Raw genomic sequence first — 22,707 nt, 5'->3', positions numbered from 1 at the left:
CTTTCTGCTATTCCTCCTGTATTGGGAGTCCTTAGCCTTGACTGCTAGCAGTGGTTTACCGAAGTTACACTGTGATTCTGAGTTTTGTTCCATGTGCTGCTGTATGGCCAAGCATCAGCAAGTCATGTACTAGGCATAGGAGCCACAGCACTAGTTCCATCACTAGAAAGATCCTCTGGCGTGGTTTCAGTATTTTTCACAGATCCCAAGAAGAATTGGAGCACAGTCGAGGAATTTGGCATCTGGATGAGAACTTTAAAAACCTGGAAGAGAAGGCAGAGGCATTTCAGTTAAGATGCTTACAGGATGTGATGTAAGCAAAGTGCAAATTCTCATCCTGCTACTCCCAACTCTGTCACTCCTGAGGCTCACGTGTGACGTAAGACAGTATGTACAATGCTTTCCCATTCAGCCTGCTCTCAGGTTCTACAGCAGTGATGGTGGCTCTGGCAGCACATTTCATGGCACAGAGTGCATAGTTACCCCACTACCTGGACAGACCTGCTGATCTGATCACCCTCGAAGGCCAGGAAATCCCAGCGACGTGACTTTCCTGTCTTGGAAGGGTTTGTGGTTAATAGAGGCAAGAATTCTTTGTTCAAAGGCTTCATTCAAAGAGTAATGAACAAAGCCGTTAAAAGATCTGTATATATTCCAAGAACTAGAAAAGAGAATTAGTCTAAAATACGGCAGCAAGAGTGGAATTATGGCAAGCAACATATTGCTCTAATGCTTAACCATCCTCATTGGGTTTTACAGTTTTTCTGTGCCTAGTTCAGTATCTGGGACCAGGGCAACTAAAGGACCACCCTGCCTGTTCACTTAGATGTTTACGTTATGTCTCCCAACCATCTGAAGTGCGGTGGATTTCTCCACAAGAAAGGGCCTTTTAGTAGATACCCTCAGGCCTTGGAATTCCCTTCCTCTGAGGGTTTCTCTACCCTGGCCTTTTGGCAGACAGCATGCAGAAATACAATTTACTGATTGTGTTTTATGCTTCCCATTCAATACCTTTTTGCTATTTTGTTTTCAGGTCTGCTATGCTGAATTTTTTTTTAATTTGCTTCTGGTTTTTAATTGTCTTTTATCATACAATTTGCCTCCTTTAGTGCCCTATGCTCAGAAAGGCAAGGTGGAAATGTTTAAATTTAAAATAAATTCTTCAAGATTCTCTCAGCTCAGTGTAAGAACCTGGTACTGAAGTCTGCTAAACGTTGGTGTCATCTGCCAGATTCTGTGATGGCCTGTATAAATGAGGTTGCATTCTTTGCCCCTTTACTCCTCCATTTGTGGCTGAGGAAAACCACCAGTATTTTAATATTACCAGTGATCTTGCAATGTGAACGGACCAGAAGGTCATGGCCCAAGGTCGTTTGTCCCCCTGGAAGCTCTTCTCACCGATTGGCTGTTGGCCAAAATGACTGTGTAGTCATACTTTGGCAAGATTTGTTGATAGCATGGCCAGAGAGATGTCACTATTAAAGCCTATCTGATTTGAAACATATTACAACTGATTCCAGCAGCCTTTAAGAGGAAAGGTTCGTCTCAGCAGGTAACAGCCAGAATTGGCAGCTTTGGGGAGAGGATTAGTTGTAACAGAAGATCCTCAACCAGGAAGAATAAATTCTTCATCCAGAAGCTTTCCAGATACTGGTTCACTTCTAGAACACAACAGTCATTAACCTGTTTGCAGCTTTCTTCAGAGGTATTTCTTAAGGTTCTTGGAAGCAGAGGTAACGTACCATATGGGTTTCTTAAGGCCATTTCTCACCATTAGCAAGGGAGATGTGACAAATTAAAGCCTTGACAGCAGAAGTAATGGTTCTGCTCTGGTCATGGAAGCCTTTGTTCTTAGAACAGAAAGGCTTCAAGATCCTCAACCTACAGCAGCTTTCAAGGGCTGTATTTCACCCATATGTTTTATGGCATTGGTGGCCCACGTGCAGATTGAGTGACAGTGCCTTGTAAACAAAGGGTATGCTCAGATATGGTCAAGGGTATTCTGGCTTTGTGGTCTTGCAGAAAAAATCTGCAAGATGAAGAGGAAGCTTTTTCAGAAACTGTTCTGGTGCAAGATGTCCCCTCTCCAGACACTTTGAATTTTCTCCAGCTGAGCATGGATTGGTCTTGTGGATTGGTCACCCTGAAGAGGTAAACCACACCTCTAGAATGTCTGCGGGGGCACTCATGCATTAGCTGGGTGCTGTAACTGTTCTGAACACCAAGGATAGATCCCAGCAGTAGAGACTCCTCTCTCTAATGCTGGCATGCAGGTGAGAGAGGAGTGCCTTCCATTAGGTGAGATGCTTCTGTGCTGCGGATCTGTTACTTATCCCCAGAGTGAATCCCCAGGGGACGGGGGCTGCAGAGTCTCCTGGTCGCTTCCAGGCAGATAGATAACTAAATGAATTAGGCTGCAGCAGTCTCTGCTAGCAAAGAACATGGCCTGGTCTCTGTGAAGTAGCCAGGCCTGGGTTTGGGGGGAGGTTGGCAACTGGCAAAAAACCCCAAACCCCTTATCTGTGCGAGTACCCACAAGCCCAGATGAGCTCTCAGCCATTCCATGTACAATGCTAGAGATCTGTAGCCCAAGGAGGCACTGTGCTAACATGGAGCACACATGGGTTGAGAGCCATGTCTTGCCAGCACGTGTCCTATTTAAACACACACAGCCTTGTTGATTACTTCTGGGAGACACCGAGGGTTGCCATTTGGACCAGACCTCTCTTTTGTCTGGCATCACAGCATTTGACTCTCCAGACTCTTGATTCTTTTTATAGGAGGATCCTTCAGCAGTGTTGTGCCCCACCCTGGAATGTTGCTACTGCTCTTGGAGCGTTCCTTGTTGGCCTTCTCTCTTGCTGGCTGAACAAGAGTAGGAGGTTGGGTTTCATGAGGTTCCCTTCTGTTTTAGTAGGCAGAATAGGCAGATCCCTGGTGCTGTCTCGATACGTTGGGGGATGTTGCATCTGAATGGATCTGCTCCCCTCGTCTCTCCTCCCTCTGATCAAGGACAGTTTGAAGAATCCCTTCTGTGTTTGACTGTTTGTTCGTCTTCATTAGGGTCCACGTGTTACTTTTTTTAAAACCTAGATTTTTTTTAAAGACACCAGATTGGCTTGCTGACATTCCAGCAGCCAGGGGAGGCATTAACCCTTTGCTGTCTGTTCTGCTTGCTGCTTGGAAGGAAACTTTATATTAAGTTCTGTTTTCTGAAACCTGGAATCTGTGTCTGGGCTGATTGAAAACATGCTTATGTATGTTTTGCTGTAATGGTTTCTGTGTCAAGAAAAGCTGACAGATAAAACCAATTAGCGAAGAGCCGCATACCCCGCCCTCTTGGAGAAGAGGTGTGATTGAAATTAATTCTGTGACCCATTACAAACATGGTTTGTTTTGCATAACCTTGTTTCAGCTTTTGATCATAATTGCTGTTTTGGCAGCCCTTCTGATATCTTTTTCAAACATATTGGGACAAGACATAAATATATAAGGTAAAGCCATCATGGTCAGTGGAAAAGATAGGATATAGAAACTTCACTAAATTAATGCAAGTTGTGTGTCTAGTTTTCTAACAAAGCTTTTGAACTAGTCTGTCTTTTATGAGCTAAATAAAGCTCTACCAAAAAACTGCCTCCCCTCTGAAGTCTGCGTTGGAGGGCTGATGTATTCTGTCTGCCTACTTAAGCAGCACCCGGGAGCGTCGAGACAGACAGCAGCGCATGCAAGCCATCTGGGAGCAGGAGGAGCGGGAGAGGCTTGAGATTGCCCGGGAGAGACTGGAAATCGAAAGGACCCGCCTGGAGAGGGAGCGGATGGAACGGGAGCGCTTGGAGCGGGAGCGTATGCACATTGAGCACGAGAGGCGCCGGGAGCAGGAGCGCATCCAACGTGAGAGAGAGGAGCTGCGGCGGCAGCATGAGCAGCTGCGCTATGAGCAAGAGAGGCGTGTGGCACTGAGACGGCCCTACGACATAGATGGGAGGTGAGCTAAATCAACACACGTGGGAATTCCTCAGCCTGTAAGAAGTGTGTGTGTACTTGTGCTCATACATGTGCCTTCCATACAGTTCACATGTGCTTGGTGCACAGAAATGTATTTAGAAGGTGGCTGTATCTTATCACTTCACTTAGCTAACTGTGGAGCCTTCCACCAATGGAAGAGGGTCTTCCTGCGGAGACCACCATATGCTGAGTGGGATGGTGGGATAAGCTTCCAGAAGGCAACTAGTGTGACAGTTGACTAATAACAGGCTGTGAATTTGAGCCACATGTTGGCAATTCCATGCCAATAAAGAATCTTGTATTTTGGCTTTTAGTGGAGGGATGGGTCTCGGTGGCTCTTTAGCTATGATAGCTAGAGGGGAACTTCCATAATCAAACATGGGTACCTCTAAATGCCAGGTGTCAAGTGGCAAATGAGCTGATTGGGCCACTGTTGGAAAAAGATGAACTTTGGTCTCAGCCAGCCAGGGTCATAATATGGCAGGTTCACTTTTGTTCTATGTGCCAAGGAAGGGAGCATTATCGGGGGTGGCTGAGGGCACCTGGAAAAAATGAAGTGAGTCTGATAATATCCATATGAACAGATATTTCAGGGAATTAATGCCTTCCTCTATATAGAACACCAAGTGGTATCTTAACGTGTGTGTACATGTTACTGCTTGGAAAATTGGATTGCTGTGTTAAAATATCCAAGTTTTGAGGAGAATGATACCAGTCCTGCAGTTTCCAAAGTGCGAGAGGCATAGTTGTGCCCTGAAGCCTTCTGAAACTCAAGAAGCTGTTGTTTTGCCAGAAAAGTAATTTAAATAATCAAATTGTAGCTACCATTGTGAGCCCTGATAGAATATCTAGCTAAGAATGAAGAGCAGGTGAATGCTTGCTGCTGTGATTCAGAATGTTCAACAGACTGTTAGACTAATGGGAGAGAGGCTGCTGTACCACCTTTCCTTTTCTTTGTCAGGCAGCTCTGTGTTCCTTTTTGATTGTTGCCAGTTGTTTCTCTTTCAGTTGTTGAGTCTCATCTTTTATTAGTGCAGCAAGAGCAAAGGAAGGGGTGAGAAATGTTCAGTCAGTTTTCTTAACTAAATTTTCTTGTAGGCGAGATGACCCATACTGGCCAGAGACAAAGCGAATGGCAATGGATGACCGTCATCGCTCAGATTTTAACCGCCAGGACCGGTTCCATGATTTTGACCACAGGGATCGTGGACGGTATCAAGACCATTCCCTAGACAGGTTAGCCAGTGAGCGAATGGTGGTGTCTCCTTAGAAGGGAAGGGGCCCTGTTCTGCCTTGTCCCTTGCAAAGAACATAGGGGTGGGGAGCATAGTGTCTGTTATTTTGGGGGACATTCTAGTTGAAAAGGAGCAGGCTATTATGAAGCCTCCATGGTGAAGCATCTGCTGTTAACCAGCAAAAGGTCTTTCATGTTATTGGGGGATGGGACAGGGAGAGATCTGTAAATAAATCTCACTATTAAATCAAATATTAAAAATATAATGTGTTTTAAAGTATTTAACAATATTCATTGTACTTTTCTTACCTGCAAATTAATTATATATAACATATTATGATCTAAACATTTTTAATATTAACAATAATATATTATAATATTCCAAATTATGCTAATTATACTTTATCAGTCAAATTAAATAATGTTTCTATACACTATTTCAGAAAATTTGAAACTTAAAAGTAAGCATTTCTATTACCTCTGTTAATCAAAGCTCATATCCAAATTTACATTGTTAATTCTTATCTTTTATTTCTCATCTTTATAATTGGCGAAGTAATTTTCCCATTACTTTTTAAATTCTTTAATGGGTCTTCTGTTTATATAATTAATTAATTTTACCATTGCTACATATTCGGTTATTTTATTTTTCCAGTTTTCTCTTTTCATCTTTCCATTTACTTGCCAATACTACTCTTGCTACTGTTATCATATACCTAAATAGTTCATATAATATTCTGTCAACATTATCTGGCAATATTCCCAACAGCATAATCTCTGGTTTCGAAGCAAAATCTGTTTTTAAGATCTTTTGAATCTCCGCATATATTTCCGAATTTTTAAATTTTTTTTACATGTCCACCACATGTGGTGAAAGGTGCCTTCTACTTCTTTGCACTTCCAACACATCCCTGTATATTTCTTATCCATTTTTGCAATATCTTTTGGAGTTATATACCACCAATAGAACATCCTATAGCAGTTTACTCTTAATGTTTAATTTGCCGTAAATTTTATACCCTTCGTCCATAAATCTTCCCACTTTTGGACTGTTACCTCTTCTCCTGAATTCTGAATCCATTTTAACATGCACATTTTCACTTGTTCTGTTTCTGTGCCATATTGAAGTAGAATTTTGTAAATTTGCCCTAGCATATGGTCTTTCTGCTGAATGATTATCTTTTCAAAATTTGTTAGATCTCTTAGTTGGCCTCTGTGATCTTTCACATCTTCCTTTAATCTGGTATGAAGATATACCAGCTATTGTCTCTTCTTACCTTCATTAACTGATTGCCATGTTTTTAATTTTTTTCTTGAGAATTTATCATATCTTTATAAATTACGAAATCATTAGTTTTCCTTGTCTGTTTATCACAGAAAACATCTATTGGTGACATTACTGATGATATCGGAGGACTAACCCCTCATTCCCACAGAATCCCAGATTTTGAGAAGACTATCTCTGATTACATGACTTGTGTGTTGTGTTCTTGTCCTTTTCTTTAGCCAGACGTAATTATGTAGCTCTTCTGTCAGATCTGCCACTTCTAACTTTATTAATCTATCATTTGGATTTTGGATCCAATCTGTGGATCCAACCTTGAATCTGATTCTGGTCTTTTTGCCATTCCAAATGAATAATTTTTTTTGCCAAATTCTCAATGTCCTTTCTTGTATGTTAATTGGTATCATTTGAAATACAAAATTAAATTTTGGCAAAATGATAATTTTTATAGTGGAAATTTTTCCTAGACAAGATAAATATTAAATCGAATACCTTTATTGGCATAACAGGACATACATATGCACAGTCAGCAAGGAGACAACAACAACAAATCTCTTGCCCCATCACTTAAACCATTCTCTTCAATGCACAACAAAGAAATTTAGCCACAGACTCAGTGATCCAAGATAAATATAATTTCGACCATCTTTTGAGATCTCTTTGTATTCTCTTCCAGAGTACTTTGTAGTTGTCCCTGAATAATGTTTTTTTCCTGTCAAAAGTAATACCCAAATATTTCATTTGATTTATTTTTATCTCACATCCTGTCATTTCCTTGATTTTTTTCCTCCTTTTGTTTCATTAAAAATTTAGAAATTATTTTAGGGTTTTTTCCTTATTAACTTTAAATCTCAAAAAGGAACCTAATTTTGTGAGATGTTCTAGAACATGATGTAACATCTCATGTGGATTCAGAATTGTCAGAACTACATCATCAGCGTTACTTTTCAATTTGAATTCTTCACCATCTACATTTAAACCCTTGATTTTAGAGTCTTGTCTCATCTTTGATGCAAAAACTTCCCTTGCTAAAATAAATAATTGTGGTGATAGTGGACATCCTTGTCTGGTCCCCTTTTCAGTCTGAAGTCCTATTATCTCTTCATTAATCAATATTTTTGCATTCTGCTTTGTATAGCTTCCTTGTATCCAGTTTTCAGATCTGAGACCACAATTCAAATTCCCTAATACTTTTTGTAAAAAAGTCCAAGAAAGATTGTCAAATGCCTTTTCAGCATCTCAAAACATAAATACCGCTTTGTATCTTCTCCACAAATTCCATTGAGTCTACTACAAATCTAACATTACACTTGATTAATCGCTTAGGTACAGATCCTGGCTTATCTGGGTGTATTATTTTTGTTACACGTTTTCTTAACCTTTCTGCCAGTATTGAAGTAAAGAGTTTGTAATCTGCGTTCAATAACAAAATGGGTCTGTAAGGCTGAGGTAACGTAGGATCACTGTCTTCTTTATAAATCAAGGTTACATAATCTCTTGCCATGTTTCAGGCAGGACCTATGGGCTTTTAGGCATGGGGCAGCTTGTGTCGGAGAATTCCATGAACTATACAAGGAACAAAGGGTAGTGCTCTGTATTCCATCCTCCAGTGAAGACTGCAGTAGCAAATGTGCATAGTCTGAATTTCTTTTTCTGCTCCTATTTCATCCAAGAACTACAGGAACAAAAAATTAAACAGTCTTGAAAATTCAAACGTGTTGGGCTGAAATGACTCTTTTTTTTTCCCCTCCAGAAGAGAAGGGTCACGAGGAATGATGGGAGACCGAGACGGACAGGTAAGCGTTTTCTCTTGTAGACTTTAAGGGTGGAAGCACCTAGAAATTGAAGGCTAATTGCCCCATAGAGCATTCTGAAATATGGCATAAATTCAAGAGAGTTGGAAGGGGCCTTACAGACCATCTAGTCCAACCCCCTGCCCATTGCAGGAACAGCGTAAAGCATCCCCAACAAGTATTTGTCCAGCCGCTCCTTGAAGACGGCCAGTGAGGGCAAACCCACCACATCCCTAGGAAACGGATCCCACTGCTGAGTTAATCTTAACATGAAGAAGTTTTCCTAACGTCCAGCCAATACCTTTCCTCCTGTAGTTTAAACCTATGGTTTTGGGTCCTGTTTTCTGTTGCCAACAGAATCAGCTCCATTTCCTCCTCTAAGTGACAGCCTTTTAAAATACTTAGAGAGCAGTTATGTCTCCCCTCAACCTCCTTGAAACTGATCAATCCCAGCTCCCTCAGTCTCCTTGTAGGGCTTGGTCTCCAGGTCCCTGATCATCTTGGTTGCTCTCATCTGCACCCATTCCAGTTTGTCCACTCCAGATGGGGCCTAACCAACAATGACACCCTGTGATATGGATGTTATGCCTTTGTTAATACCCCCCAAGATTGTGTTCGCCTTTTTTGTTGCTGCATTACACTGACTCCTCATATTTAGCTTCCCATCCTCCTGTTCCCACGTTCTTGTTCACACACACTGCTATCCAGAAGTGTATCCCTCATCCAGTATGCATGCCTTGCATTTTTGTTGCCCAGGTGGAGAACCTAGTGCTTAATCCATATTAAATTGCATCTTATTCAAATCTGCCCACTTTTCCAGTGTGTTCAGACCTTGTTGAATTCTGTCCCTATCTTTACGGGTGTTTGCTACTCCTCCCAGTTTGGTATCATCTGCAAATTTTAACGAGGAATCCCTTCATACCCTCCTCCAGATCATTTATAAAAATATTGAAAAGCACTGGGCCCAGAACCAAGCCCTATGGCCCTCCACTGGACTCCTCCCTCCAATCAGATGTGATGCCATTGACAACTACTCTTTGGGTATGGCTATCCAGCCAGTTCCTTATCCATCTAACCATCCCAGAGTCCAGTCCACACTGCACCTGTTTATCCATCAGAACATCATGAGGAACCTTGTCAAAAGCTTTATTGAACTTCAGATAAACTACATCGACAGCATTCCCGTGATCCAGTAAGCCTGTCACTTGATCATAGAAGGAGAAGAGGTTGGTCTGGCAGGACCTGTTGGGGACAAATTTATGCTAACTTCCCCATATCACCGTGTTGTCCATCAAATCCTTAAAGAGATCCCACAACTTGTAATAAAATTGATAAACCTTCAAGAAAAGACCTGAGTTGTTCAGGCATCAATGGCATTTGTTGTGAAGTGCCAAGAGCCAAGTTATTCTCCCCTTAAGAAATCTTATGTTCTCCTTTTGGAATGCGTGTATGTCAGTTAACTGGATTTCTGTGTTTTTGCGTTATTTGGCAACAGACATAGATTGCTGAGAGAATTTGGGGGTTCAAAGAATCAGGCTGATAAGGGAAGTGGAGACTGGGCTCTGGGGGCAGGTAGATAACAGCAGAGGAGGGACGGACACCCCTGTCTATTTCAGGACGTGGGATGCGAGTGAAGTCGCATGGAACTTGGGTCTTGTCACTCAGTTTTCTGGGAGAATAAGAAGCAGAAATTTTTCCAGAACTCAGTGTTCTAATTTATCCTAGTTATTTTGATTTCTATTTTTTTTTAAAAAAAAGGATTTTATACCATGTTCATTTTATGTCCCAATAGCAATAAATAATTGAACTGAAATACTTGATAAGGAAAAAAAATTAATGAAGTATGATTTTAAATGTTATGTTCAGATATTCAGATCTTTACGTGGAAAGTTTTTTTTTAATTTAAAGACAATCTAGCATGTAGTTCCTCTGTATTGTTTTAATTTATGAGGGAAATCACAGGCATTTAAGCTGCTGGCAGTCATTTGCTCTGGCAGAAATCCATGTGCAGTGTGCCTGGAGATGGCTTTCCACACCTCAGTTTCAGCAAAATTGAACTCTTTTTTTTTCTCTGTGGAAGTCTCTGGGGCTCATCAGTTTTGCTCTTGCTCTCCATGGCATTACTTATTCCAAATCATCATGGGGAGTACATCGTGGTACTCATCATGGTAGTGGAAACGTGAATAAAAGTATATTAGCTTTTGTTTTTATTTGACTTTAATGGTCAATCAGGTGGATTCATAACTCAGGTTATTATATGTATTTGTGGTTTTATTCTTTACCACCCCCACCCCCACCCCCAATGTTACATATCAATAAAACAGACATGCACTCTCACAGTTCCCAGGGACCATTGCTTCATTGTCAGTTCTATGAAACCTGAGAAATTGGAAGTTTTCCATCCCACTTATTTATTCATTTATTTATAACCTTTGTTCATCTTTGTTCTTCTGTGCCTCCACACATGGGACTGCGCAGGTGCAGGCCCATGTGTGTCAGCACAGAAGAACTCGATGAACATAAGTTACAGGTATGTTAACCCTGTTTTAGCCACCTTTCTACATTTCATGAGCTCAAAGCAGCTAACGCTTCTCTAGTCTTTTGGCCGGAGATGAAAAACTAAACGATGGAGGATCAGTTATGGATGCTCCCATAATTATTCCTCAGATAAGTCAATTCCACCTCAATTGGACAAACTTCAGAGCCCCAAATTCTTCTTACTGATACAACCAACATCTTCTCCTTGGTGCCACCAGCAAATATATACATAAATCCTACAAGTGTTTCACTGCCTGGAACATATTTCAGGCAGAGACATTCTACCAAATTGGGAGAAGGGAAGTTTGAAAGACGATCTGTTGTCAAATGGCACTTAATGATAGGACCCTGCCTTCCTCATCTCCTGAATGTAAGGAAAGCATTGACTTGCTTGCAGGGTTGTATCAGACCCAGGGGGTGATTTTTAAAGCAAGCTGAGGCCCCTTTTAACAGTGGGGTCTGCTTGTAAACATAGACTGGCCTGCCATCTGTTCTTTCTTGGCCCTGAAAATGAGTAAATCTGTGTGGAGTGGTTGCCATGGAAAGTGCCATATACCCCTAAGGGGCCTGATAAGGCCCCCAGAGTCTGCTTGAGCACCTATGCTCTTATTTTCTGTAGAGTGTCGTGCAAGAAGTGTTAAGTTCAAGTATGACTTCTCCTTAAAAGTTCAGTTGAGGCTTGTGTACCCCAAGCCCTGCCTGTTGAGTAAAGTCTGTAATGGAGAAGAGGAAGAAGGGCCACAGGATCTTTGGCACAATCTCGATTCCTCTCAGTCTCCCCTGCCCTCTCCCTGCACGCTTAGCTCTAATTGTGAAAACACAAGAAGAGTGCAGTTTTTTCTTCCAGCCCCCCCAGTCCCATAGAAGGAAAGCAAAAGCAGAGTAAGTTTTGATCCTGTATCCTCTTGACTCCTCCAGCACTATGCAGATGAGCGCCATGGGGGACCAGATCGACACTCGCGGGACAGCTGGGGCAGCTACAGCTCTGACCGGCGCATGAGTGAGGGGCGGGGCATACCCCCACAGTCTCGGTGAGTGGTAACATAGCTTGTAGCAATGCTTAAATTTGTGTAATGTTTACTTACATGATCTGTAGCTCAACTCACCCCAAATGACCAGAGCAGGTAATGATGTTTGTAAACACAAAAGCCTTGCCCTGTATTAAAACCTAATCCTTGCACCACACTCTCCTGGGCCATCAAATGCCGAAGAACTCTTTTATACCATTTCAGGAAGTCACGCACTATATCATCCTTCAGCAGCTGTCCAGCATATTCCAGTGCTCTGTGCGCATGGACTTGCAGTCCCTAATTTGGCGTAAGACAGGAGCTGCCGGCTCTCCTTTGATATGGTCTGAGGATCTTGGGCTGTTTATACTGTTACGGGTTAGCAGCGTTAGCAGATCTCTGGAGGCCAAAGAGAGCCAGTGCAGATGGTGGGACACTGCTGGTCTCTTTTGCCTTCCCTAGAGGAGGGCTGCAAGATTCTGCACCAGCTGAAACTGCTGCACTGTCTTTGGGATCTTGTATAAAAACATTAAAAATCACCTTTTGTTACGCTTGCTGGGTAGAGTCACCCATCCACCTTGATGCCTCTGTGATATTCATAAGGAATGTATCATTCATTTCCTGTTGTGGTTTTGGTTGGTTTTTGTTCACATTGTCAGACTCAGAAGTCTGCTGATAAATTCATTCAGGAAAGGTCTATTTAACCCTTTAAACAATAAAAAGCAGCTGTCTAGGCAAGTGACCATTTCCTGTGGCACTTTGAAACAGCAGTTCTGATACGAAGCTCACTCCCTCTTTGTAGTGATGATTTAATTCAGTGGATTGCAGATGTTTAGAAACAGAGAGAACTGAAACACACACCTTGTTTGACCATGTATGGCCAGTAAATTAATGCTGCTTTAGTTTCATATATATCCTTAAAGTAATCCTGGATAATCATTTTAATTCTAACCACCTGAAATCCAGCTGTACTTGTGGATCAGCAGCATTTATTACTAAACCAATAACTCTCTGTGACATTTGTCTGATCTCAGGTGGAATTCTACTCTACTGTGCTTTTGCAGTTTTACTGTTAAAGGGTCCTGAAGATCAGTGGGAGAATGAGAAACATTGTAAATTGCTTTATTAATGTGACAGTTCAGGATGGCTGTTATTTCGCATCAGCTGACATGAGCATTGTTAACTACAGAGCACTTTACATTTAGATGTGTCTAAACAATTTTTTTCAAGCTTGACCATGTCCATAGTATGAAATGCCTGTAACTTAAAATATAAACACATGGTTGACTCTGATTTTTAAATAAAGATCACTTTTTTCCTGTGTATTGAATGTATAGGGTACCAAATCCTACTATTTTAGTTACAAAATAGGAGGTAGAAAATTGTAATCCCCCTTCCTTGCGAAATCTTTCTCTTACAGTTTTATCCTCTCTCTCCTTCAGGGATCTCAGGGCAGTGTACATAGATCTCCCTTTACTGTTTTGTTCTCAGGGCATCCCTTTCAGATAGGTTATGCTTAGAGAGAGCAACTAGGCCATCGTCTCCTAGTGTGCTTCATAACAAAGCTGAGGATTAGAACCCAGGTGTCGTAAGTCCTAATCAGACTGCTAAACCCTTTACCATACTGGCTTCCTCCACTGTTATCACTATGTTGCTGGTTTGAAGTGATACTGCAAGCTTGCTTCAGTATGTTTTTTAATTTCCAAAAGACAGAACAGGGTGAGGCAAATAAAAAAAAAGAAATTGAGGTCAACTAAATCAGAGATAGAATCATAGTGTTAGAAGGTACCTCTAGGGTCTTCTAGTCCAACCCCCTGCACAATGCAGTTCCTCTGTATGTGTTAGTGGGGGCGGGTGAGTATGTTTTCTCTCTGCCCATAGATAATTTGCCCTTAAAACTTCCACTTTCTTTCAGAGATGGCCGTGACTGGGGAAATCACAGTAGAAAATTTGATGGCCATCAGGATCGCTCCTGGCAGAGCAACACACATGGGGGAGCAATGGGACGAGATCACGAGCGATGGCAAGGTAATCTTTTCCCCTGTTCGGCACTTAGAGCATCAAAGTAAACTTGAACAATCTGGATTAGATTTTTTCCTGCTTTTCAGACAAAAGTTGCCTCCCAAAGCAGCTGACAACAATAAATTCCACCCACAGTGCTGATAGCAGGAACTGTACAAAAATAGAGAAGAGGGGCCAATTCAATGAGTTGAGAGTTGAAGGGCGTTTTTATTTATACTGTACTTGCAGTAATAGGACTTCTGATGCTGAGTAAGCTGATTATGGTGGCATAGAATATTCACAAACATTCCAATATGGGACACTGTTTAAGGAAGATAGTTTCATTCCATCCCCTATAAGGGAAAGGAGAACTATTGGTCTAGCAGGGAGTAGAACTTCATAGGGACACATAAGATGTCTTAGACGAAACACCATCTCCACCCATTCATAACATTTCTTTTTACTTAAGGGCGCAGTCTTTTAACTTCATTTTATAATCTGGTTTTTAGCATAAGAAATGTCTAATACCGATTTTAAGTTACTTCGTGTTTTATGTTGTTCTGAGTAGGGAATCTAAGGGGCTGGCAGCCCGGAAACACGAAAGAGTGCTAAGTGGCAGTGAGAATCGTTGAATGTTACGCTTTTGTTTGAAGCAACCTGTTTGACTGCAAGTGTCCAGTAGCTCAAAGTGTATGCAGATCGTTGACAAAGAATACTTAGTGCATGCAATAAAATTAGTCAGTGGAGAGGGAAATTAAATGGATTTCAAATCAGTTGACATCCCCTTAGAATGTTTGTGTTCCTTCCAGGTGGAGGCAGAGGGAGACGTGGCCATGCAGTGCACCGAGGTGGAGTATCTGGGTAAGGAGCTTTGCTCTTGCCATTTGTTGGCCTTTTCCTTTCTTCATTTGATCCCAAGTGGATTTTGTTCAATTCATTTTTTAACCCTCTGTGCTTTCCAAGTCTCTCCTTATTAATATGATGGGTACATTTGTTATACAAGCAACCTGTAAAGCTTTTGTGCTAGTTTGTTCACTTAAACTTTCTTTCCTCATGTGGTTCTTGGGGAGGGGAGACTAGGTAGCTGTCCCTCTTTGATTGTATATACCTGGAGGAGACGCATGTAACTTAAATTCTTGCTTGCCTTCGCCACCTTGCAGTCAGGGGGTCTGAGCCATCTGTGGCAGCGTGAGAAATTCAGAACTTCATCAGACCTGACTTCTGTTCTGGCCTCTTAGTTGCTCACACCAGTGATCAAACTTGCCCCAGAAACCTTCACTTCGGGGTCCAGGATTGCTAACGTGGTGCATTTTGGACTGTTGAATTTTAGCCTGACAACCTCCCCTTCCAAGTTCAGGACCCACCGCAAATGCTTGTTGTAGATTGAGCGGTTGGTCACAAAACCCTGATTTTGTTACCTTTTCTTAGGCGGGGAAGCTTCATGCAAGGCGGCACACAGAGCCAAGCATCCCATGGTGGGGATGCGCAAGATGAAGGCTTCTCGGGGCAAGACAGAGGGAGCCGGCCCAACGATCCTCGGTTCAGTCGCCGCTATTGAATGTTTTATTGGCTTTTTTAGCTGTACAATGGTAACAGACTACAACACTACTGCTCAGTGTCCTACTGACTGTGACTCTTAAGTTAACCTTCATTGTTTTACTTCGTAGCTCAATATGTGAACCCACTTGGGATTTTTGTAATGTGGTCCTGTATGTGCTACCCTTACAACTTGCCCCCATTTAAAAGAAAATGCTTTTCTTTTATGAGGCATTCCATTTTCTATAAATAAAAAGAAAAACTGTTTACAATTGCCTGGCTATTTCTGAGGTCTTTGCGGGAGCTTGAGTTTTGGATTATATATTCAGGGTATATTATCATGTATTACTGTACAATGGAATGGCAGAAAAGGGTGGACCCTAGCAGGGAGAGCTCCTCAATTATCTTTGAAATGAGTTTTTTTTTTTGTATTCATACAGAAAGTAGATTGTCTGCTAAATTAAAGCAACTTGCAAAGTAGCTGAATAATTCATTAAGAGAGATGCTGCTTCACATAGGAGAAATAACATTTTATTTTGCTTGAAGAGCTTTTGCATTTATTTGTTTACTTTATAGTCTGCCTTTCTCACGGTGACTCAAGGCAGATTACACAGTGTAAATCAATGCAATCAGTAGAATGAGACATCTAATAAGCAATGTAATAGGATTAGGATTACAGAAATCTGAAATAAGCAAGAAGTATCAGACATAATATATTAAGCAATACAAAAATGGTATTGCATAAGTAGAAAACTGAGTGAGAGTAGGATAATAATACAGCAGATAATGCAATACTATGTGTGTAAAGTGTCATCAAGTTGTGACTTATGGCAAGAGGTTTTCAAGGCAAGAGACTGAGATGGTTTTCTATACTATGCACAGTGGTATAGTCCACAGTCACATTCCCTTAAATAAAAGTGACTTCCTGAAGCATTCTGTTACAATATAGCCATTTTATCTTTATAAAAATAACCTGAACAATTCTGTTTGGCCTAGTTTGTGGAATGACAGGTGGGTGTGAGGGCCTTCCTGACTTCCCCAAGGCATACCAGTACAAAAGATGGGGGACCATCACAGAGAATGCACATCTACAGGCAGCCACCCTGGGATGGCACCTTCAGAAGGCTTTGCTCAGATGAGCGAAGCAGTCCTGGTGGAGCAGAGCAGGGAGGAAGTCCTGCAGATCCATGGCTGTGAAGAGCTTTGTGTGTGATAGCCAGTATCTTGAACCGAGAAACTGATGGATGCCCAATGGAGTGACTGCAGAATGGGTGTAATGTGCATTCTTTACTAGCTCCTAAAAATAACCAAACTGAAGCATTCTGCAGTCTCCAAGTTGCCGTCAAGGATAGACACATTCAGAGTGTATTACAAAAATCTAGTCTCAAGGTCACTGTGGTGTGAATCCAGGTGGTTGGGTCATGGTAGGGGGCCATCTTCTGGCCTAAACAAGGTTGCAAGAGTTTTCTGCAGCTGCCTTACCTTGCTTCTTGAGCAGTATTGCTGGATCCAGTCTAAGCCCAAGGGTCAACTGAATCTCATGAAAAGTGGGAAGCATAATGTCCCTTAAGACCTCCACCTTCCCAGCCGGCATTGCTTCCATCTTGTCAGGGTTCTGTTTCAGCCATTTAATTACAGTTTAGCCATTTAATCACAGCAGTCAGGCACTGTATGGAACACTGCAGATAGATCCAGTGGGAGCAACAAAGAGACACGGTCTTTGTCTACATTCAGATGGAGATCATCAACTGAAGCCACCAGTGTCATCTGCAGCCCATAGCCCAACCTGAAAAGGATCCAGAGCAGATGAGTTATCCAGGAAGACCTGGTCCACCCTTGCTGTCTCAATCACCTTGCCCAGAAAAGGGAGATTAGAGACTAGGTAGTAACTGACCACATCACTTTTCAGCAGCAATAATCCTTGCAGCAGCCCTGTTGGGCAGGCCAGTAGTTTTACTGCTGAAAACAATAGCTTACCTGAATCCCTCTTGTGAGTTTGTGGCCATGGTAAAATTTGAATGGGAGGCTCCCTGGTTCCCAGTTTATCTTAGCCACAGCACTAGGTTTAAAAGGATTCAGTATCAAGCAATTTAAAGATGATGTATGCATATCTGTTGGCAGAAGCTATTGTTGGTCCACAGGATTATTTTCTGCTGTGCTTTGCCAAGCTCTGGGTATTTCAGTGAGTAATTTCCCGAGTAAGGGACCTTTTGATTTCCAGTTACGGAAATACCCTTGCAAGAGATACCAGCCTAGTTGTATTTGGGATGTGTGTGTGCCAGATATGAGAATACTGCATGGCAGAAAGAAGATGAAAAAGGCAAAAACAATTGTTCTGATTAAACTTGTTTATTTACTTTATGTTTGCATGGAAATTAAAATACGCAGCTCAAATGCTACGTTATCATGTCTTGGAAGAAGCCCAAAGTCTGTCAGTTAAAATACTGACTAGCATTTAGGTTGGTCGGAGGAGAATATGAGGGGCAATCTCTGTGGGCACAAATAATTTTCTCCCTCTGGTAGGGAGGAGGGATAAAAGAACCAAGCCAGGATGAGAGGGGCTGTTTGTATTCTGTGGTAACACCATAAAACGTACATGCAGAACATCAAGAGGTTTTGTGGGCCTGTTGTAGATCGAAAAGTGTTCACAAGAAGGATTAGGCTACAAAGAGCTAGGTATGTGTAAAAACATTTTTTCAGGTTACTTGATTATTGGAGAAAATGTCGTATTTGGATATTAATTCAAAATGAGTGCTGGTGCTTTAGTTGTAGATTTCCGCAAACTCTTCAAGGGACCCATGACATTTTTTTTAAAGTTACAAAAATAATTTGATCTTGCTTTTCAGTAGAAAGTAATTGCAAAGTAGCTAACAATAAAAACCAAAAGTTGAAGTTCCAGAACTCTTGACTGCCCTGCTTTTCCCTATGCACACACGGTATGATTTTTTAGACTCTGTTAAATACATGAAATTGGAAGTATTGATTGCATGACCGGACTGTGATTTTCTTGTGTGTCTAGTGGGTATTTATGCTCTTTCTTCATTAAATGACTTGTTAAATGTTTTTGGTTTGTTCTGGCTGGCTTTGACCACACAAATGCAGAAATTGGGATTGGGTTTGTAATTCAGTGTTCTCTCAGCTATCAGTAAACTTCTAGTCCTCATGGCTGTAGAGATAGTTTTAATGTATAAGCTCTACCAGATGGTATTTCAGTTGTGGTGAAGAGGGGGGACTAACAGGGACTTTCTCAGTCATAAGAGTCTTCCAGAATCTTGAAAGTACATGTGGTAACTTGGAGTGAAATCCAATCAAGAACAGAGACAATCACTGATTCACTAGTTAATCCAAGCCTCTTAACTGGTGACTGTATGAGTCCTTGATTAAATGTGAATTTTCCAGAATTATATTTCACCTTATACCTCCTGCCTTTCATGGTGCTTTGGACTCTTCTTTTAAATTATTTGATTTACGTCAATTATCGTCCCCCCCCCACCCCCACCCCATTCTCACTGGGGCTTGGCAGACTGCACAGAGCCAGCCAATACAGTCAACAGCTTGAGACATCCAATGGGCAAGGCAATAGGATCTGGATTTTTAGGGATTTGGAGCCCACCAGAAATAAAAACAATTGAAGCAAAATGTGAGCACGTGACATGTTAAGGCAAAAATTACATGATGGGATGCCCCTGTGTTTTCGTAACGCCCTTGCATAATGAGGAGGACATACTGCAGCTGTGTTGCACTTTAGTCCACAATGTTGTTGGTCTTTAAAGTGGTACACAATTCCAGTTTATTTTTGCTGCAAGGAATTAACACAACTGCCCCTCTGAAATCGTCACGCCAAACTTTATAGGCTGTACAATCTTGCCATATTTTTTTATAATAATAATAATTCAATTTATATGCCACCCTTTAGGACAACTTAACGCCCACTCAGCAGTTTACAGACAATCCCTTGTGAGGTAGGAGAGACAGAGCTGCGACTGGCCCCAGGTCACCCGGCTGGCTACAAGTGGAGGAGTGGGGACTCAAACCCGGTTCAGATCAGATTCCTGCTGCTCTTAACCACTGCACCAAACTGGCTCTCTATGTCCAAAGCATTGATCTTTTTACTGCTTTACATTCTTTCACATTCAAGGATATTTGTTAGGAAGTTTCAGAAGTTCCACTGAAATTAGCCATTCAAGAAAGGGCTAGTTAAAAGCGCTTGCCAGTTTTGAGTCCAAACATCTTTTCTAAACCAAGAACAGCCCCCAGCTGGGACGAAGCAGCCGAACCCCGACAGTCCTCATGGGAGGGGAGATTCCAGGAGAGAAGGAGATCCCCATCCATCTCAGGTTTGCCTCAGCAAACAAGTTTATTTTTAAGTTGTTCGGGAGCACAATTACATTCTGTGCAACATAACACACAAAATAAATCCTTTCCAAATTAACTTGTCCCAAAAAATCTTTTTAAAATGCTTGAAAACATTTATTCTTAAGGTATGTTGAACAAAAGACCGCTAAGGAAACTCAGATTTTTTAAAAAAATGTAAATGTGGCCGCTTGCAAATTCATATGCTCCAAAAAAGATGAAAAAAGAAATTTCCCCATCAAACTTTTTACCTTGTATAAACCTTAAACGTGGTCTTCAGGACAGGCCACTTCCTGCCCTCTTGGTGCAGGGTTTATGGGGCAATGCACTGACGCCTATCAAGCGCTTCCTGACCCAGGTCCATGAAGGCACTCAGGCCTGAGGGTTAACCCTTCACCATCCAAATGGTGCCCCAGAATTCTCGCCAAAGCTGTACTGTGTACCATTCAAGCACGATGACTGCTTCACTGCTTGCACCACAAGAAGTGGGGGGGAGTTTGCTTCTTGGTCAACCCTGCTCCCATCTGCCTCTGCTGGCTGCCAAGAGGCCGTGCTGCAGGCTCCCCAGGAACTTTGCAGCCGCTCCAGTATGACAACACTTGCAGACTCTTCATGCTTCTGCCAAGTACATCCACCAAAATCCATGCAGGCCCCCACCAGCCAAAACAGCAAGGGGGGGCGGGCTGTACTGGGCTTCTAAATCCAGCACAGGAAAGCCTACAGGTACTCCATGACTCTGCCAAGTACGTCTGCTGGACCCTGCCGGCCAAATTAGTAGGGTAGCTGGCTGGGTCCCCCAAGCCAGAATGTCAATGACTGCAGGTACTCCATGGCTCTGCTGAATGTGTCTCCTTCCATCAGACTGTGAACAAGTAAAGTTCATGATAGGCCCTATGACTGGACCCATAATAATAATAACAGTAACATTTGATTTATATACCGCCTTTCAGGGCAACTTAATGCCCACTCAGAGCCGTTTACAAAATATGTCATTATTATCCCCACAACAGTAATCACCCCGTGAGGTGAGGGGCTGAGAGAGCTCCTAGAAACACTGACCCAAGGTCACCCAGCTGGCTTCAAGTGGAGGAGTGGGGAATCAAACCCGGCTCTCCAGATTAGAGTCCCGTGCTCTTAACCACTACACCAAACTGACTCTCACTTCTCCTCTGAGGAAAGGAGGACATCTTGGGTGATTCCCACTGTCCAGTAAGGGAGGCAGAAACTAATTTTCTTCCTTTTCCTGTCTGGCATGTGGGACACCCTCTCTTTAGTTCACGTGACTCCACAAAGGAGTAATATTGAATTTTTCATTCAGCAGGTGTCAATACTGAGAGAAAAAACACCTGTTGCGTTAACATGTACTGTAAATAAAGCATAACCTGGAAGAGGTAGAAGAATGAGGCTGCAGGGTAGAGGAGGATGAAGACTCGGGGAGGGCAAGATATCCTCCTTTCCTCAGAGGAGAAGGCCCCTTCATGGTAAGTGTCCAAAGGTCCATTCTCCCTCTGAGGCAGAGAACATCTTGGGTGCTCCCAAAGCAGTTTCTGGGTGGGATGTGGTCTTTGTCCGAGATCATGCGCTGCAGTACTTTTCTACCACAGGTGGTGTCTGCTGAATCATATAGATTTAATTTGTAGTGTCTCACCAACGTCGAGATTGACGACCACGTTGCTGGCTTGCAGACTTCTTTTACAGAAGTGTTTCTTTGTAAAGCTGCGCTTCTCACAGAGTGAGCCATTATGCCATTAGGAACCTCTATGATGAGAGCTCTGTGAGCTTTAATAGTGTATGTTTTGCTATTGGCACCTACGGCTGCTGAAGGCATTTTCTTCCCCAAATTGAGGAGAGATATATTGATGAATAGTAAGTCTGACTCTGATTTGCACTGTTTGGAGCAGATAGGCCTTGAGCTTCCTTTTGACATCTAAGTTGTGTCAGAGCCTCTCTCTAGTATATTTAGGATACAGGTAGAAATATGGTAGCCTTATCTCTTGCAACCTATGGAATTTGGAATAGATCACCTTACTGTTGTGAACGATAGAGTTCAGGTCTGACTGATGGTGCGCTTAGGTCTGAGATTCTTCTGGCAGATGTGACCACAATAAAGAAGATGGTCTTCATTCTCAGCCTTCTCAGGGGAACAAGAATGCTTACCTGAGAGGAAGGTCACCTAATCTCGATCAGAACTGAACACATCAAAGGCATATCCAATGTCCAGGCAGACTGGCTGAGCAGGTAGACCATTCAACAAGGGGAATAGTCCCTTAAGAAAGATCTCATCTAATGGATAACACCGCACTTCGCAACACCATTTCATGTACCTGAGATCTGAGAAAGGTCTGAAGCGGTCTTGCATGTAGACGACTCAGAGGTATCGCCTTGTTGTTGGCCACTAGTAAACCCATCAGTTTAGGTAGTATCGTGAGAAGTGATTTTCACTCTGATGACAGTCTCGGCCAGCTGTTTGGTCTTCCTGACCTTTTCTTTGGTGAGGGATAGACAACATGCTTGTAGGAATTGAATGGTGAACTGAGTGTTGTGGTGAGATTTTTCTTTTGAAGTTGATCTGATCAGGAGATCATCTGGGTACAAGTGAACATGAATACCTCTCTCTCTCTGAGACATACGATGGGGTTGATCAGGAGCTTTGTGAACACTTGGCGTGGTGGACAGGTCGAAAGGGATGATTCAGAACTGCCAATTTATTTTTTTTTCCACAAAAAATCTTAGATATTGTTGATAGGCTGTCAGAATTGGTACATGGAGGTACGCTTCCGTGAGATCTGTAGATGTCATGTATTCTTCTGGCTGAATGGCCTCTGCAACTGAGCACAGAGTCTCCATTCAGAAGTGATGCAACTTGATAAACTTGTTCAAAAAGTTGAGGTCTAATAATGCCCTCCAGTCCCCATTCTTTTTAAGGACCGTGAAGAAGATTGAGTAGACTCCCCC

At 42.2% G+C, this 22,707-nt stretch overlaps 1 protein-coding gene across 4 annotated transcripts in view; it reads left to right on the top strand.

Moving 5' to 3' along the window:
• The window catches only part of LOC129331241 (scaffold attachment factor B1-like), a 37,241-nt gene extending 21,570 nt beyond the window's left edge, over positions 1–15,671 (top strand). For 2 of the 4 annotated variants that reach the window (XM_054981678.1, XM_054981676.1), the window contains 7 exons: positions 3,689–3,985; positions 5,104–5,241; positions 8,278–8,320; positions 11,774–11,886; positions 13,778–13,890; positions 14,673–14,724; positions 15,292–15,671. In XM_054981678.1, coding sequence (XP_054837653.1) covers positions 3,689–3,985; positions 5,104–5,241; positions 8,278–8,320; positions 11,774–11,886; positions 13,778–13,890; positions 14,673–14,724; positions 15,292–15,421 — 886 coding nt within the window. In that variant the 3' untranslated portion in view covers positions 15,422–15,671. Of the gene's footprint in view, positions 1–3,688; positions 3,986–5,103; positions 5,242–8,277; positions 8,321–9,249; positions 9,359–11,773; positions 11,887–13,777; positions 13,891–14,672; positions 14,725–15,291 lie in introns of those variants that run through there. The other 2 variants (XM_054981677.1, XM_054981679.1) reach the window with 2 other exon arrangements.
• Positions 15,672–22,707: the final 7,036 nt, after the last annotated feature.

This window comes from Eublepharis macularius, chromosome 5 (genome assembly GCF_028583425.1).
Source record: "Eublepharis macularius isolate TG4126 chromosome 5, MPM_Emac_v1.0, whole genome shotgun sequence".
In the NCBI taxonomy this organism is placed as follows: Eukaryota; Metazoa; Chordata; class Lepidosauria; order Squamata; family Eublepharidae; genus Eublepharis; species Eublepharis macularius.
Note: the sequence above shows the minus strand (reverse complement) of the source record. Positions and strands in the feature narration are given on the sequence as shown.